Raw genomic sequence first — 18,919 nt, 5'->3', positions numbered from 1 at the left:
CAGATGCTGCTTCTGCATTCACTCTGTTGCAACATCATGCGTCACACAGTCCCTGGAAAACTCCACAGTACAACTGTGAGCAAATGAAAGCGAAAAGGCAAATCATGTCTTAGTATCACCATAAAAATAACTTTTACCTTGCAGAAGCACTGAAAGTGTCTCAGAGACCCCAAAGGGTCTCTAGACCATACTTTGCAAGCCACTAGGCCTAGGGAATGAAACAAACAGTTTAATATATCTTTAGTACCATCTTGGTGAAAACTACAAAATTCTTTGGGAACACAGAGAAAGGAGCACTAACTTTGGAGACAGTCAGGAAACCTTTACAGAGATGGAGACATCTGATCTGAGTCTTAAGCCCAAGTCCTTACACTAAAGCCTTATAAGATCTATACCGTCTTCCTCCTACTTTTCTGAGTCTCCTACCCTCCTCTCTTTCACTTGGTTGCTGTTCCTTAAACACGCCAGGCCAACTTTACTCACCTTCAAGCCTTTGAATTTACTGTTCCTTCTGTTGGAGTGACTCTTGCCCCATATATCTCATGGCTGCTATTGGCCACACCTGGCCATCCTGACAGCTAAGGAGAGCTGCACCTCCACATGCTTGTAATCCATTCTGGGTCCAATCTTTGGGAAGTTCTGCCTTGCACTATTTGTTACAAATGTGCACTAGGAGCCATATGTAACAATGTACCTTGCAGCACCATTTGTATAAGTGAAAAACTAGAGCAAAAAAAACCCCAAAAAACAAAAAACCCCACACATAAAACTAAATATTCATTAACATGAGAATGAAAAAATATATTAGTACATTCATACTTGAAGTTCTGGGAATAAATATTCATATATTAATACATACATATTATATAACTTGAGTACAAATTCCTTAGAACTGGGACCAAACTTTCACTATTTTAAGTTTTTCTGTGTGATAACACCTACTGCCCATAATGAGATTTCAACATACTTATATCCCTACTATTTTTCTTAGGCTTAAAAAAAAAAACTGAAATGGGTGAGCCTATTTATGTAAGTAATTTAACAACAGGCAGTTAAACAAACAAACGCACACATACATATACACACACACCCCACCCCACCCCCCATTAAACTAGAATCAAAAATAGTGTTCTGGGTAATTTTAGTCAAACTACAAAACTTTTTTTCCCCCAAGTTCTCTCATGAGGTAGCATACAAAATTGTTTTTGACAGAACTTTAATAATTTAAAATTTTTCTACAATAGACTAGTCTCTTCCCAGTTTAAAAAAAAGTAAAGTTGTTAGCTTTTAAATAAATACTTGATCTTGTCAACAGGGAAAAAAAAGCCAAACTCCGTAAAATAATTTTAAAGAGATTTATTCTGAGCCAAATTTGAGGATCATGACCCAGAGCCATGCCCAAGAAGCCTTAAGCAAGTGAACTAAGTGTGGCTGGGTTACAGTTTGGTTTTACACATTTCAGGGAGACAGGAGTTACCCCTCCCTTCTTGGAGACATCCTTTGTAACCCATTAACAGACCTAAGGGTATGCAAGACAAACTTGCACGTCCTCGATTTACATAAAAATGTATGTCCTGTGGCTTATCTCTGATAAACAGCTCCTTATCTTAAAACATTCCAAGCCTTTAGACAAAGAAAGCTTCATGTCTTTAACCAATTACAAGTCAAAGAATCTTTAAACCCACCTGTAACCTGCAAGCCTCTTCCCCCTTCAAGATGGCCCACCTTTTCGGACCAAACCAATGTTTGCCTTCTACGTATTGATTTATGAATTTACCTGATGAGGCATGTCTGACCTCCCTCCTTGTGGCAGGCAATTTAGTTTTGGCCAAGAGGGGGCCCATTCAGTCAGCCGGTGGGGGAGGTGAGCCTTAAGATTTTATTTTAGTTTACAATATAAAGGTATTCTCATCTTTCATATCTTTTCTATTTAATAAAAATAAAAAATTATGTGAGAGTAGTTATTACTTACCGCTATTGTTTCTCTTTTCTTTCTCCGTTTCTAACTCTCTCACTTTTTAGTTATAAAATGAACTTTTATTTCCAGACTCTGGAGCTGCTCCCCCTCATATAAACTCTTTTCTAGTCTCCCCCATTCTTTGACTCAATTGACAAATATCTATGAAATGCCTATTTTGTGAAAAGCAATGGTGTATTAGACACCATCCCTCTGGTCTCTGAAAAGATATGAAGAACTGCCTTGGTCTTAAAATCTTTGTATAACTTGATATAATGCAGTGTCCTTAGGAATTAACATCTTAGGTTTGGAGATCAAAATTACAATACCATACTAGTAACCTAAGTTCAAGTATACTTCAGTAGACTTTCATATGTCTTCAAAAATTTCACAGAGCACAGATGTATTTCAGTCAAGGAATACTATATTAAAAGCATGGCACTAGTATATTATGTAGAAGCTGAAGGACATTTAACAAGCATGGCATTAATATATTATTTAGAGGCTGAAGGACATTTAACAAATAAATTGATGCCTCCTTCCTTCAATATCCTCTACAAACAAATAAACCCTGAGTCAGAACATACACACACACTCTGTTCCATAAGATATTTCTTTAGCACAAGTAAAAGGATCTCAACAACAACAAACAGGGAACTCAGTTAAAAACAAAACACTAAGGAGGATTTGGAAATAACTATAATCTAGCACGAGAACTGTAGGAATGTCTTCTTATAATTGCGGTAAATCATTTATAAATTTTGGAATTAGGGCTCTCCAAAACTCACTCAATTACACTCCCCCACAATAAACTTAACATGCTGACTGCCACACTAGAAAAAAAATTTTTTCCTTGGGGCCACGGTGTTTTATTATGAAAATAGAATAAAAACTTCAAAAACAGAACAATCCTTTCTAATTTAATAAAAAATTTGTTTTTATTGTTTTCTGGGCATGAGTTATATGCAATTAAATTGTCAATATTAATTGTAACAATAAGAATATCAACAAGTAAGATTCTGATGAAACAATTGCAGGGTTTTGCCCAGGGGCCACCCATCATGTAACATGTATGCTACAGCATGGCAACGTGAGTTGCCTGCATACCACACGGCTCCCAAGATATTAATAAAAAGACACGTGAGTTACTTATGCTTCACAAGGCCCTGGGCTCAAAAGTAGCATGAGTAAATATAACTCATGTGGCAGTTAATGTGTAAAGTGCAACAAGAGTAAAACCGGTCTTGCCACATTGTGTTAACAATATTTATACAATGCTTTTTAAACTATTAAAAACACAAATGATATAAACAGAAGATTCTTTGCTGGAGCTCAGGGGTAGGGAATCACTGCCTCAGCAATTTATAGAAAGATTGTCATTACCAAGTTCTAGAAATTACTCAAAAACAGAAGCTTCATATCCTTCTCTATGGCTCCACAGACAACCAGTGAACATGACAGGCAACTAAAAAAAGCAAGTTTTCACCATAATTTAAAAGAAAGCAAGTTCCAGGAACTCTCCTAGGGATCAGTAACCATTCGTCCTTTAGTCCTCTATCTGCTTGTTTATATATCTACGAAAAGTACTAATTATGATGCTGTTTGAATGTTTGTGTCCCTCCAAAATTCACACTGAAACTTAATCTCCAATGCAACAGTATTAAGAGGTTGGGCCTTTAGGATGTGATTAGGTCAAGAGGGCCTCCTTTGTGAATGGGATTAAGGCCCTTATAAAAGAGGCTTCACACAGATCCCTTTTATGCCCTTCCACCATCTGAGGACTCAGCACTGAAGGTGCCACCTTGGAAGCAGAGACCAGGCCCTTACCAGACACCTGCTGGCACCTAGATCTTGGACTTCCCAGCCTCCACAACTGTGAGAAATAAATTTCTATCAAATTACCCAGTCTCAGGAATTTTGTCACAGCAGCACAAACAGAATAAAATAGATGTTAATGATAATAATGATGGTAATTAATATTTATTGCACATTTACTACATATTAGGCATTTGGGCTAAGTGCTTTACATCTGTGGTCCCCAACTCCCTGGTCGCAGACTGGGCAGACTGGAACAGGTCCATGGCCTGTTAGGAACCCAGCCACAGAGCAGGAGGCAAGCGAGCAAAGCTTCATCTGTATTTACAGGCACTCCTATCACCCCCATCATCACCTGAGCTCTGCTTCCTGTCACATCAGCAGTAGCATTAGATTCTCACAGGAGTGCAAACCCTACTGTAAACTGCACATGCAAGGGATCTAGGTTACACACTCCTTATGACAGTCTAATGCCTGATGATCTGAGGTGGAGCTGAGGCGGTGATGCTAGCTCTGGGGAGCAGCTGCAAATACAGATTATCATTAGCAGAGAGGTTTGACTGCACAGAGACCATAATAAATCAACTTCTTGTAGATGCATGTCAAAACCTTATCAGTGAGTGGCAAGTGATAATGTAATAATAATAGAAATATGGACACACTTGAAGCTCTGACGGGCGGGGCTACAAGGGAAATATATGTAACCTAAACATTTGTAACCCCATAATATGCTGAAATAAAAAAATTCAACATAAAAAATAATAATAATTATAGAAATAAAGTGCGCAATAAATGTAACATGCTTGAATCATCCCAAAACCACCTCTCCACCTCCCCTCCCACACCCTGTCTCTACTCCCACCATCTGTGGAAAAATTACCTTCCATGGAACCTGTCCCTGGTGCTAAAAAGGATGGGGACCGCTGCTTTACATGATTACCTTATTTAATTCTCCTAACAACAATATGAGAATAGTACTTTCATTAACCCCATTTTCCTGCTAAGAAAACCGGGGCTTTTAAAGGCTAAGTAACTTTCCCAGGGTCACATGTATGTAGTAAGTGGAGCCTGGGACTCCATCTGCTTAACTCCCACTGCAAGAATAAACAACTGTAGTAACTATTATGCTGCAATAGAGTAATTGATTCGGTGGCTCTCTACTACTTACTAGATCAGGTTCAAAATCCTTATACAGGAAGGTTTCATTCATTCGTTTGTTCACTGCCAAGACTTTCATTGAGTATTTATCACACCACACCAGGTGATTAAAAAACATAAGATGTAGTTTCTGAATGAGGCTGCTAAACGAGTGATCTCTGGATCAGTTAAACCTATGACAAGTTTAAGAAAAAAATCAGTTGTATTTGGGCATATAACAGCATCACAATAGAATATTATTATGTTCCTTTATAAATCTATTATTAGAAATGGCAGACTGGAATAGACAAATCACATATCTAAAGCATTTATAATCTAAGAGTTTTGGGCTGCCATTATTAACATAATTTTCCAACCTTGTTTACTGCAGATTTTCAAAATGTCCTACCAAACAAAAAAATTCAATGAAAATACACACACAAAACACACATACACATACACACACATACAGGGCAAAAGATCTTTCATTTCTACATTCAACTTGCAGAATAACATAGCTTGTGTTGGGAGAACAATGGTCATGAGTGGCTTTAGCTTTCTCCCTTTCCAGCTTGAAGAGACATCTATTGGCAAGAATAATTGCTTGCCGAGTAGCTAGCAGAATGTGGCAAAGAGGTAACTATCTGCAATCCATTTTGACGCTGCCTCTGACCACAACTTTGGAGAACTGGATACATTACAAAAATTTGAAAAGGAGCTAGCTAAATTTCAAGGTAGAAAGGTGGCCATTCTGGCTGAAGTCACTTTAACTCAAACCAAAAGGGGCATGATGCAGGAGAAGAGAAGAAAACAAAGCTCACAAAGCTTACAGGAGTAATCTATGTTTTCAACCTCTCCCAGATATTATCCATCATAATTCTACCCATCATTACTTTAAATATAAGATGTGTATAAACAGCTAAACCATTGGGTTGGGGGGCTTTATGTCTACCTAAATATATGTGTCCTTTGCATTTTTCACTTTTTACATCAGTATTATATTGAACTAATAATATGGAGATTTTACTTGCCTTTTATGTTGTTTTTATGCCTACTATACATAGTATATATGCCATACACAGTTGTTTATCACAGGTGTAGGGATAAACAAACTTGGGAAGATGCCACAGTTTGGGAACAATGCTTGCTTTATTAAAATAAAAAAAAAATACAATCTCCCCACAGGTTCATGATGTAAAATTCTATAATCAAGGCTTGTAGATTTGTAATTATGGTATGTCAGCTACATTTAAACAAGAGTGTTAAAAGATTGTTAAAGTTAAACTAACACAATTGCAGTGTGAATTGTCCTAGTCTCATTCTAATCTACTGGTGTCACTTTCATTTAATCAGAGGAAAACTACAGGCCAATGTCAGTGCTATTTCCAATGCCCTAACATTCTTTGTTCACACAGAATTTTAAGCCATTACCAACCTAAAATGGTTACAAAAAGATATATTTAAGAAAGTATTTTTAATCAATCAATTCACTCACCAGTGGGCTAGTTTAGCAGGCTTTACTGAAAATAAGTTGGCTTTAAAGTTATTAAGTAACCTTTTCAGTTAAATGGCTGAAAGCATTTTTTTCTAGAAGAATTTCTTGAATTTACCACTAGTATATAAAAAAAAAACCCACCTTATTTTATAAACACAAATTTTACTTGGAAACTTTTGGTGTACGTAAGTCAGCTGAAATACCATATCAACATTTACGAAATATCGATTGTATATTTTCTTCTATCTTAGTGAAAATTATTTTCTAAATCATTAACAATTTATATTAATACATAAAAAAGCTACTCTGGCAAAGATTCATATTTACACCATGCATTTAAATTTTAAGTAAGGTACAACATACAGCTCACAGTTGTACCATCGGCAAATAGCCTCCAAATAAATCACAGCACAGACAAAACAGAGATGATATGTTAGCTAGTTACAGAAGAGGTGACCAAGCATCCTGGTTTCCCTGAGACTTTCCCAGCTTTAGCACTGAGTGTGCCAAATCCTGGGAAACACCTCAGTTCCAGGCAAACTGGGACAATTAATGCCACCTTGATATCAAAAAATAGAGATTTTACAATGCTGTGCTGGGGAAGAAAATTAAAGTATTATCTGGTAACTCCCTGCTAGGGCTGCCAGATTAGTTGTGATCCTGTCACAGGTATCAGTAGATCTAGTAATCTGCTGAAAATACAGACCCAAATCTGCCAACTAATAGTACCAGTGAGTCACATATACATGAAGGCTGCTACTCAAAGAAACTTAGTATAATAAGTTACCTTGTACATTACAGGCTGGATGTAAGCCATTCAGCCTCTAATAGTCATCTCTTTACTTTCAAATTTAGCCTTCAAAAAAAAAAATCCTACACACTGTATACATGTATTGATAAATCACACTGTACTCCATAAATATGTATAATTATGTGTCAACTAAAAATAACCATAATAGTAATTTTAAAATCCTGTTGCTGGGAGAAGGGTATCTAAGGAGCCCTCAGGGTCAAGAGGCTCAGCATCAAGTCAGTCTCATTGCTGTCCAACTCTCACCTTCTAAGTCATTTCTAATAGCTATTCCCTCTCCTTGTTTCTAGTAATCTAACCTGTCTCAAAACCCATTTCCAGAAATCAGATGCTTTCCCTTGTTACTGTACAAGGTAACAAAGTTTCTCTAAGAACAGGACACTGTGAGCTTTCCGCCTAGGGCCTAAAAATGCTGCCCCTTAAACTTGCTTCCACTTTCCTTGCTAATGTGGGCTGCCATCCACTAGACTGCCTTCACCATTTTGCCAAGATGCTGAAATGGCTGTCTTCCACTCAGTGCTTGATCTCCCTGATGCCAAATACTACCATCTATTTATTGCCTGTTTCCATTTTCTCCTAACATTCCACTGGCCTGTCCAGATTTCTTCCTAAAACCCACTATCACTATCAGGAACTTCTGAATCACCTGAAGTGTTCTAGTAGATACGATTAGAATCCACCTGCCCTAGTATGCCCTACCCAAACTGTACTCTAGGACAAAGACCTAGAATATATTATAATTTCTAGTGGCTCTCGATTTCTACAGAGAAGGGTAAAGGAACTGGGGCTATGAATGATGACTTTAAATCTCTTCTTCCAAATAAAGGTTGCAACTTCTGAAGAGAAATGAGGCTATGGGAAATGAACACCTTACTAGAAAAAGGGTGTTAAGAATAAAAACTGGCTTTTAAAAAGCCAATGAACAGAATCTCTTTCACAAAACCAAAAACATATCTGAATCATGAAGTTAATCAAGAAGTCTTTAAAACTAAATTTAGAGAGAGGAAGAAAAAAGCATACATGCCCTTTAAACCCTTTTTATTATGAAATATTTTAAACATACGCAGAGAAGAACGTAATGAAGCCCCATGATCATTCAGCCCCAACAATTATTAATATGTTGCCATATCTGCCTTGTCTATTTTTTTCTTTGCTGAGGTAAAATGTAGATTTTTAAAAATAGGATACTAAGGCAGAAGATGGAAAGAACCATATTAAAATAATTTTCAGGAGAAAAATAACAGAAGAAAGAGTAGGGGGCAATATTTATGGAATTAGATGGTTATATACAAAGGCAAATAAACAGCTAAAACAGAAATTTTCATTTAAAAAAAAATCTCCTTTTAGTACATAAATGGAAGTTCTACACCAAAATGTCAACAGAAAAGCCATGAAAAAAATATGGTAGACACTTCCATTAATTTATGAACAATTTGAGATTATAATAAATTATAAAAGGGTTTCATAAAAATGATACTTATTTCCAAGCCATTTACATAAGCACTTGAAAATTTTTTGAAATCCAAAAACTTCATTTATAATTATCTGTGTTTTCTCTACAATATATATTGTAAGCATACAACCACTTGACCTGAGTAATTTTATAAACTAATATAGACCATGAAAATGAAAACTGTCAAAGTCATATAGGTAATGAATGGGAAACTACTATTAGAAGTCATACTCTACGATATACCCTGGTACTGCTGCCAAATGCCCTGACTAAAATGGTATCACCAAAGTAGTCTAGTAAAAGTGAACAACAGGTCTCTGAGCTGAGTGATAGTGTGGATTATTTGTATTTTCAATTATATACCTCAATTTCCTCATTACCACAAATTTAAAAAATACTCTTTATTGGAGTGCTGGAGCTTAAAGGAGAAAGTTGAAGCTCAGATATTGGTTCTTTTCCTCGCTCCATCACTAATTAGCATTGTGACCTTAGACGAGTTTCTTTATTCTTTTTTAAACTTCATTAAACCTCAGTTTCTCATCTGTAAAATGGGAATACAAACAATATTACTTTACATTTACTAACCACTCACTATTTGCCACATACTGTGTCAAACAGTATGGCAGGCGTTTCTTGCAACAACTGCACGAGGCGAATACTTACTCTATTTCACAAATGAGGTAATAGAAGCACAGTGCAATCTAATATATTTCAGAACACATAATAAACAGCATCAAGATCTGAACCCAAGCAGTCTCACTTCGGAAAAGGCTGTGCGTTTAACTACTACTCATACAGTCTGCTTACTGCCTTAGTGATAAAGAAAGCTTCCAGAGAAGGAATGCTGTGCTAAAACTCAGAGGCAATAGTCCTAAGAAATGAATTGTCCTTCCTCTTGTGGAAATATCATCAACAAACAGAGGAAAGGTGGGCAAACAGGAAGAAGCCAGTTGGCTAGAATTAGACATTTTTACTGAAAAATGACCTGTTTCTTCAGAAGCTTGTTTATCTTTTCTCTTGGAATGCTTCATCAGTAACAGTTTGATCTTCTTGGGTCTGAACAGCAAAGTTCTAATGAGCACTTAAGTGTCTACCAGCAGTCAGGAATCAGGAGTAAATTACAGGGCTGCCCTACCCATGAGAGTTATTTAAACAGCATCCCACAGCCTTGGGGGGCGAGCTTCGAATGTAGACTAAAGAAAGAAAGGCCTCAGAAGTTTGCTGAGTGTGCTGAAGTTCACGCCCCACTTCTCAAAGTCTGCGAGTCACGCCAGCCATGTTAGCAGGTCACAGGGCTCCACTGTGGTCTCTTTTTGGATGAGGCCCGAGCTCTCGGCGTACCCCTATACCTCAGCACCTGCTTTCACGACCCCCCGACGGCAGGTAACGGACGGGATCCTCCGCCCCCGGGTCAAGTTCTGCAAGGAGACGCCGGGCGCGCGCTCACCGGCGGTCCACGACCAAGGCCCGGCCCACCCTCCGGCTCCAGGCCGCCGCCCACCACCTCCCGACCGCCGGTGCCGAGGGGCGGGGCCGCTGCCGCCTCTCGCCGCAATTCGGGGCGCTTTTTGAGGAGAGAGGCAGAAGAAGCGGCGCGCCCTGGCCCGCGGACTCGGGTGTTAGCGCGCCCCGCTCCATTCCCGCCGCCCGCAGAGCCCGAGGTGAGGCCTGGAGTCTGGAGCTCGCCTCAGGCCTGCGCTCTGCCCGGCCTCTCCGGCCGCCATGAGGCGAGGAAGAGGAGGTGCAGGCGGCTGCGCCGCTCGCGGCTCCTTACCGCTTCACCACGCCGGTCTTGATCTTGATCTGCCTCACGCGAGGATCGGCCATGGTCCCTCGAGCGCCGCGAGAAGGAGGGGCGGAGAGCCGAGGTAACCGCTGAGGGCCACGGCGCGGAGGAGGCGGTCGTGTGGGCGGGGCCGCCGCGGCCTCTTGCGCATGCGCAGACGGCCGCGGCCCGGCGGCCCTGCCACACCCCGGTCCCGGCTCTCGGGCTGGTTTTCTCCCGCGCAAGCTGTCCCCAGGCTCCACCCGGTTTTTCCTTCGCGGAACGTGCCCGCCTCTCTCTGGGACAGCCCTCCTTTTAGTTTGGACACAAGTTACACTTCTCCCGGTCTCCGCAGCTTGAGTGTTTCGGGAAACTAAAGCGTGTCTCGGGATGGATTGGTTTGGCCGGGACATTGCTTTACGAGATTATCTGCTTAATGGGCGGAGTAACCTAAAAAAATGTCTTAAGGTTATTTTCGATGTCATTATCTGGCGTCAATGGGGTAACGTGATGTATGTTTAATGAAATAAACTTCCATTATGCATGCAGTCTAGAAAATCATTGTCCTTACCTCAAACCCTTGTAAAAATGCTGGTAGATAATGTGCCTTATATTGTTTACATGACTGTAGGACTCCTTCAAATATCATCTCTAGTGTATCTTAAATATTCAACTTACAAAAATGTGTGTGGCACATGAAAGCTTGGTTTTCGTGGTCAGACAAACCAACTTCATTCGAGGTTCCACCCTTTAATAGCTAGACAACACTGGCACATAGGCCATTTAACCTCACTGCCAACCTGTCTCCTCATCTGCAAAATGGAAATAATGTCCACTTTATGGAGTAGGTATGAGGGTTAAAACATCTAGCTCAGCGCCTGATGCATAGTAGATGCTCAACACCTTTTGACTGTTGTATATTTTCAAAACTATGTCTGTTGCATAAAATGAGGCACACCTCCAGTGAGCTCTAGCAGCCTCTTCCTGGGAGAATCATCCAAGGAATGCAGGGCAGAGCCTCCTTTATTTTCTTATTTTTTGGTACCATCCTTCAAAGACATCCACATGACTGTCTTTACCCTTCTCTACACATGATTTACTCATTCTTACTTTCATGCCTGGCTCTGGAACGCCCTTCTATCCTGCCAGTCCAAGACCCTTAGTTTAAATCCAGGATCAAAACCCACCTCCTGGACAAAGTCTACTATGGCTGACCTCACCTGTTCATCCTTCCTAGATGCTTTGAAATCACACAGTAGTAATTTTTATTTTTGGTATATTTCTTTTTAAAATTATGGTTTAGGTGCTTCATGAGGGTGTGTAAATCCTCCCAGTTGTATTAAAATCATCATTAGAGGCAAGAATCTCTTCTTACATAAATCCTCCTCCTCTAACCACCACCTGTGTTCTGTACACAGTGGGTGCTAAATTCAGTAATATTGTTATCCAGCTGGCTGGCACACAGAAATACAATTTCAAGTGACACAGCAGAGCTATGAAATACTGGGGGAAGGAGATGGGGAATAAAACACAACAGCAAACTTTGTAGCATTTTGCTTTGGTGAGTTTGCTGTTGTGTTTTATTCCCCAGTAGCTATAAATCACAAACCAAAAGATGGTGCAGCTCAGGTTTTTGCTACTGATACGGTCATTCCTTTGCTCGGATAGCAAGAGCCGTGTAACTCATATTTTCTTTTTTGCGTTGATTTCAAGAACCTCGATGTTCAGTTTTGTGCTTATTTGTAGGGGTTTCTCTCAGACTAGTTTTCCTGATATAAATACCTACTATCTCCCCCAAACCCCCAACTCTGCCTCCCTCCCTTTGCCCCTTTTCTCTTTGCTTTAATTATTAATAATTTGTATCTGTGCCTTTACTGTAAACCAGTAATCAATAAATCTAACACAGCAGCCAAAAGACCTCTGTTGCTACTGCTGCTGTGTGTACCCAGGCCCATGCCCAGACCCTGGAGAACACAGTGTGGGTTTGGGTCTGTGTGTACAATCGACCCTTGAATGACACAGGTTAGAACTGTGCAAGCCCACTTATATGCAGATTTTTTTCAAAAATATAGTCAGCTCTCTGTATTGGCAAGTTCTGCATCCAAAATAAAATGTGGATCAAAAATACAGCATTCCCAGGATTCGGAATGCCACATATATGGAGGCCTACTTTTCCTATCTGCAGTTCTGCAAGGCTGACATTAGGACGTGAGCCTTCCAGGGCTGTCCTGGAACCAATATCCTATGGATACCAAGGGATGATGGTACTATATTGTATGCTTGAGGCTATGGGTTAAGATTATGGAGTTTGGCTTCACCTTTAAGGGTAGAGAATAAGATGGACTTGTTGCCGGTGTTAGGAGGTTTACAGTAGTGGTTAAGGACATGAACTCTAGGACCAGACTGCTTAGGGTCAAATCCTAGCTCTGCTTCTTACTAACTGTGTGACATAGGACATGTTACTTAACCTCTCTGTGCCTCCATTTCTTCATCTGTAAAATGTAGATGGTATTAATACTTAACTCATAAACATAAAGCTTAAATGAGTTAATATTTGTAAAGTGTTTAGGACAGTACTGGTACTTATTAAGCCCCATATAAAGTGTTTGTAAAATAAAAATGTCATCTGGGAAAGAGGCCCTAAATAAGAAACTAAGAACACAGTAGGATGTACGTTCATATGAATGTAGAAATGTACGTGTTGTTATTAATGGTATCATGCTGAATTCATGTCTGATAACTTCATATGAAAAGGACTCATGTTTGACTTATTCACAACTATATCCCAGCATGTAGCAATGTCTGGCACACAGTAGTAGGTACTCAATTAGTATTTCTTGAATGAATAAGTAAATGCTGCTTTAAAAATATTTTTTTCCATTTAACAGTATGTCATGGAGACTTCCCATTCCAGCAAGATGACTAAGACAACCTGAAACATCCCCCCACCACCCCCACCCACACACACATACACCATACTCCTGTGGGCTTTGCTCCTTTGGGTCTGGGTTTTGAGGAGGTAGGCTGCTAGAAGGCCATTTCAGGTTAGTACAGGAGAGTACTAACCTCAGGGAGGCCTGCAGGATCTAGGCAGGGAGATGCCTTTGAAATGGAAACTAACTAGGCTGCATTTCTCATGGTTTGGCTATCCATAAACTTAGTTGAGTTCTGTTTAAATAGTCCAGCCTGGCCTCAGCTGAACAATAGGAATGACTCTATAAGGGATGAGTCTATCAACCTTTGAGATTGAGGGTTGAAGAGATCTGAGAGATTAACAGGAGTGAGTGAATCTGGCATAACAAGAGGAAAGTCCAGCCATCTCCTCTCTGAGTGGTAATTCTTCCACTGCCAATCTTGGGGGGTTGAGATACTACAGATGACGGTTGAACAACATGGAGATCGAGGCGCTGACCCCCATGCAGTTGAAAATCCAAGACAACTTTTGACTCCCCCAAAATTTAACTTGGCCAGGAGCAATGGCTCAAGCCTATACTTCCAGTGATTTGGGAGGCTGAGGCGGGAGGATCACTTAAGGCCAGAAGTTTGAGACCAGCCTGGGCAACATAGCGAGACTCCATCTCTACAAAAAATTAAAAATAATTAGCCAGGCATGGTGACACACGCCTGTAGTCCCAGCTACTCAAGAGACTGAGACAAGAGGGTGCCTGAACCTAGGAGTTTGAGGCTACAGTGAGCTATGATTGCACCACTGCACTCCAGCCTGGGTGAGAGTGACACTCTGTCTCTAAAACAACAACACAAAAAACTAATAGTTTAGTGTCGACTGGAAATCTTACTGATAACATAAAAAGTCAATTAACACATATTTTGTATGTACTATATACTGTATTATGAGGTAAGCTAGAGAAATGAAAATGGTATTAAGAAAATTATAAAGAAGAGAAAATGTATTTACTATTCATTAAGAGGAAGTGGATCACCGTAAAGGTCTTCATCCTCATTGTCTTCACTTTGAGTAGGCTGAGGAGGAGGAGGAAGAGGAGAGGATGGTCTTGCTATCTCAGGGGTGGCAGAGGCAGAAGAGGTGGAGGACATGGAAGGGGAGGAAGGAGAAGCAGGCACACTCAGTGTAACTTCTATTGAAAAAAAATCTGTGTATAAGTGGACCCATGCAGTTCACACCTGTGTTGCTCAAGGGTTAACTGTATTTCATTAAAGGATACTACAGATCCCCTTACAAACGTGAGGTGTTTTCCCCATACACTTATTATGCTATGAACTCATAGCCTCTCCATCCCCTCATATCATTCTTTCCCACTAGACTCCAAGCTCCTCAACATTAGAGACCACATTACATTCATCTTGATATCCCTAGCATCAGTTTAATGCCTAGTGCCTAGTAGATGCACAGTATTTGCTGAGTTAAATAAAAGTCAAGTATGGGACGGAGAAAGATCTAACTTTGATGAAAATTAGATGTAATTTTGATGAAAACAAGAAACTAGTCATGTTTTTTTCCTCCTGGAACTATGAAGCCATCTGTATGCAATGGGACTTACACAGGGCTCCGGCGCCAAATGTGCGGTTGCTGTGATATTGTGTGTTGCACTTCTGTTTAATAAAACCTGAGCAAGGGCGAGACCCCATCTCTACAAAAAACAGAAAAATTAGCAAGGCGTAGTGGCACTTGTCTATAGTCTCAGCTACTGGGGAAGCTGAGGCAGGAGGATCACTTGAGTGTAGGAGATTGAGGTTGCAGTGAGCTATGATGATGCCACTGTACTCTAGCACGGGTAACAGAGCAAGACCCTGTCTCAAACAAACAAAAAACAAAAACAAAAACACAACAACAACAAAACCAAAAACCAAGTGACCAACTAGAAAAGTTGCCCCTGGAGACATTATTTAAATAAATATCATTGATAAAAGTACATTTTTGTGAAATATCTCTGATAATTACCTCTAGATGCTGAGAGATCTAGAAGATCCCCCTCCTTCCTTTCTACTTATACCTCTTTCCAAATTCTCTTGGCTCTGCCTCTTACTGGAGCCTCTGCAGTGGCACCAGTCACTCTCAGACTTTGATCGGCATTGCATGAATACAACCTGACAGTGCCTTATTTCAGGCCTAAGCCACATACCCCTCACCCCCAACCCAAGACAGGAGAGAGACAAGTGTGGGGAGCTGCTCAGTACCTGTGTGTGCACAATCCCAGAGTGCAGAGGAACAGGAGCCTATGGGTCAATGCTTCCCCCTTTCAATGTCTAGGCAGCAGACAATTCTGAGACACATTTTGTATGTCTCCTCAGATGGTCCCAGGGAATCAAGCTCCGATCACCTGCAGCAATGACAAACTCTATAATCCATCCTTGCATTGGCTTTTCCTCTTTCTGTGTTTCACTTATTCATTCTTCATTCCTGTCCCCAGAATCATTCTCTGAATAACCGGGGTAGTAACATACTGCACCTGGAAATGCTGTTCTGACTCAATCATCAAATGACTCACAATGCTGCCAGTTTTGAGTGGGGCAAGAGCAAAAATGCACTGTCCATCAAGTCTCAGCTGCAGTGCAAGCCCCCCTGCCATTCAGGCCGTGTGACCCAGCAGAGCCAGTGATAGTGATGTATCTGGTGGGTAGGGATACTGCACGGAGTCTCTGGTAAACCCTAAGAGGAAAGTGTGATACATACCATGCCCACTGTGCCCACACTTTTGAAAGACAACTCCAGAAATAATACTGGGCACTAGTAGAGACTTAGAGATCAGACACCTGAAAGAAACAAAACTGGCAATCACAGAAAAAGAAATCTGGGGAAGAGGCCAGGAGTGTACATAAAGCATGTGATTTTGTGTCTCATGTTAACACCTACCAGAGAGTAACCACCACTGTGGAGACACTCAGTATCCAAGTGGACAGGATGACTTGTCCTGTGGATGTCAAACGGCCTGTCTACTCAGCCACCTCAGTACTGGTTTATGAACAGAGTTGCCGTGGTGGCAGGGGTGGAGGCTGTGGTAGACAGCCTCTAAAATGGCCACCAAGGATTCCTGCCCTTGTGTAATCCCCTCTCCGTGAGTGTGGCATATTAGCTCAATTCTAATGAATAGAATATGGCACAAGTGATGGTATGTCACTTCTGATATTAGGTTGTAAAAAGGGCTTCCATCTTGTGTGCCCATTCTCATTTTCTCCTGGGTTGCTCATGCTAGTGGCAGCCAGTTGCCATGCCATGAGGCAGCCCTGCAGAGAGGCCCACATGATGAGGGGCGGAGGCCCACCAACAATGACATAGGTGAGCTCCCTCTGAATTGGCCCTTTGGTCAAGCCATCTTTTCAGAGAGCTCAAGGTAGAAGCACCCACCTAAACCGTACCCAGATTCCTGACCCATTATGAGATAAAAAAAAAAAAGTGTTTCTTGTTTTTAAGCCACTAACTTTTGGGGTGATTTGTTATGCAGCAATAGATAACTAATACAGGGATTATGCATGGGCTCCCTTTCATCAAGGCTGATCTAGATATTGCCCCTGCTCAATGTCTCACCTGCCAGCAGTAAAGTCCTGCCAGCATCACTACTCTTTGGCAGGGTCTGCTGAAGCTGAACCTGTGCATGCTTATGACCCACAAATCATTCTCCAAGTATCCAGTACAAGTGCGTGCACAGGATTACCAAAAGATATACAAGAATGTTTCTATTTATAACAGCCAGAAACTGGAAGCAACATAACTTTGTGGCTTCCCTTTTTACCCTCTGATTAGGGTGTTTGATGAACAGAAATTTTTTATTTTAAATTTAGATTTTAGTAATCTAGTTACTACATGTTTCTCTTTATGCTTAGTCCTTTTTGTATCCTGTTTAAGAAATCTTTGCCTACAAGCAAAGGTCATGAAGATATTATCCTATGTTTTATTCTGAAAGATTTATTATATTACCTTTCACATTTAGATCTATATTATGTCTAGAATTCATGTGTCTGTAGTGTGAGGTAGAAGTTAATATTAAATTTTTTTCCATATGGACTTATTTTTAAAAGCCTTCCCCATTCTGTGCTTTCTACTCTATTTCCAAATCGTTATTCTCATCTATGGCAGATATTATAAAATGACTCACCCAACACCCCCTCCCAACACTCTTCTTCCTTGCCTGCTTCCATCGTAGGGCCTACTTCCTCAGCTTCCCTTGTACCTGGAGGTCATCAGGTGTACAATTGGGCATAAGTGGAAATATGCAGGTGGCAGCTGGAACTACTTTGGATTTCTTGATAAAAGGGACAAAAACAAGAGGAACTGCCTCTTTCCCACTTCTTTCATGAAAATAAATGGTATAATTGGAGCTCAAAACATCCACATTTCAACCATGAGGGAAAGACAAAAATTTAGAGATGCCTGACCATCACTGAGCTGTTGAACCAAAATTAGCAGCACCCTATCTCTAGTCATCATATGTGAGAAAAACAAATCCTTATTTGTTTAAGCTCCTGATTTTGACATTTCTGTTACTTGCAGCCAAAAAGAGTTTCTAACTGATACAGAATCCATCAGAGCACCATGTATATGTCTCTTCCTCTTTGGAGGAAAGATACCTAGGAACACAAAAATATCTCTAATTGTGGCTTTTGTAATGTCTTGTGTCCTTATTGTATGTATGTATTAAACATGTGACTTGAATGGCATAGGTCACAGAGTATAGATGTTGGAGGGCTGCCCATTTTAGACAATAGTAATTGTACGCAGGCATCAGGAGAATATAATCTTTTTGTCAGTGACTTACAGAGGGCTCTATTTATGGCTGAACAGGTACCTGATATAACAGTTCATTGTTCTGACACATATTGCAATCATGATGTGCAGTTTTTAATGCATCTTGTTACATTAGCTCAGCCCATGATCTAATACCATGTAACATAAATTTTGCCAAAAGGAATGACATTGCATGACACTGACTTTTAAAAGACACACACTATTTTTTCAGATCACATACCTTTTATCCATGAGTGCTCAATTCAAAAATCAAGCTGGCAGACAAAAGTGGAGTGAATGTGTTGCCTCAAAGCAGCATATTTATCTTGAGTAGTTTTGCACATTTCTACCTGTAGTCAATGATTCCATTCCATTTTTATGTTGAAATGCATGAGCAATATTAATGGACCTTTTTTGGTCATCTGAAGTGAGATTTTTATTCGGGGTCAATCAAGAGAGACCTGAAAGGTGTTTTTGGATGACATGCCATAGACAAAATCTTTTTACATGTTTATCATGAGCTATCTATGACTGTTCTATTTGAAATTCTCGCCATTATTTTTTACAATTATTTTATCTTGTCTATGACTTTTTATTTTTTTCAATAAGATGCCTTTCTTAGGTGTGAAATACTTTCAATTGTCATTATATATTCTTTTTTTTATGTTAATAGGAAATGCAACAAAAAAAGAGATGAGGATTTTTGGGCAACATATTTCTAGATTACTAAAAGAATACTTTGACAAAGCATTCACAAAGATCCATTGATACAGATTTTAAATTT

At 40.1% G+C, this 18,919-nt stretch overlaps 1 protein-coding gene across 2 annotated transcripts in view; it reads right to left on the bottom strand.

Moving 5' to 3' along the window:
* The window catches only part of TBCA (tubulin folding cofactor A), a 72,385-nt gene extending 61,784 nt beyond the window's left edge, over positions 1 to 10,601 (bottom strand). For both annotated transcript variants that reach the window (XM_012664621.1, XM_012664622.1), the window contains exon 1: positions 10,443 to 10,601. In XM_012664621.1, the coding sequence (XP_012520075.1) occupies positions 10,443 to 10,495 (53 nt within the window). In that variant the 5' untranslated portion in view covers positions 10,496 to 10,601. The remainder of the gene's footprint in view (positions 1 to 10,442) is intronic.
* Between the last annotated feature and the right edge of the window lie 8,318 nt (positions 10,602 to 18,919).

Source organism: Propithecus coquereli, unplaced genomic scaffold, assembly GCF_000956105.1.
Source record: "Propithecus coquereli isolate 6110/MARCELLA unplaced genomic scaffold, Pcoq_1.0 Scaffold9, whole genome shotgun sequence".
Lineage (NCBI taxonomy): Eukaryota > Metazoa > Chordata > Mammalia > Primates > Indriidae > Propithecus > Propithecus coquereli.
The sequence above is the reverse complement of the archived record's forward strand: the minus strand, read 5'-3'. Positions and strand labels throughout refer to the sequence as shown.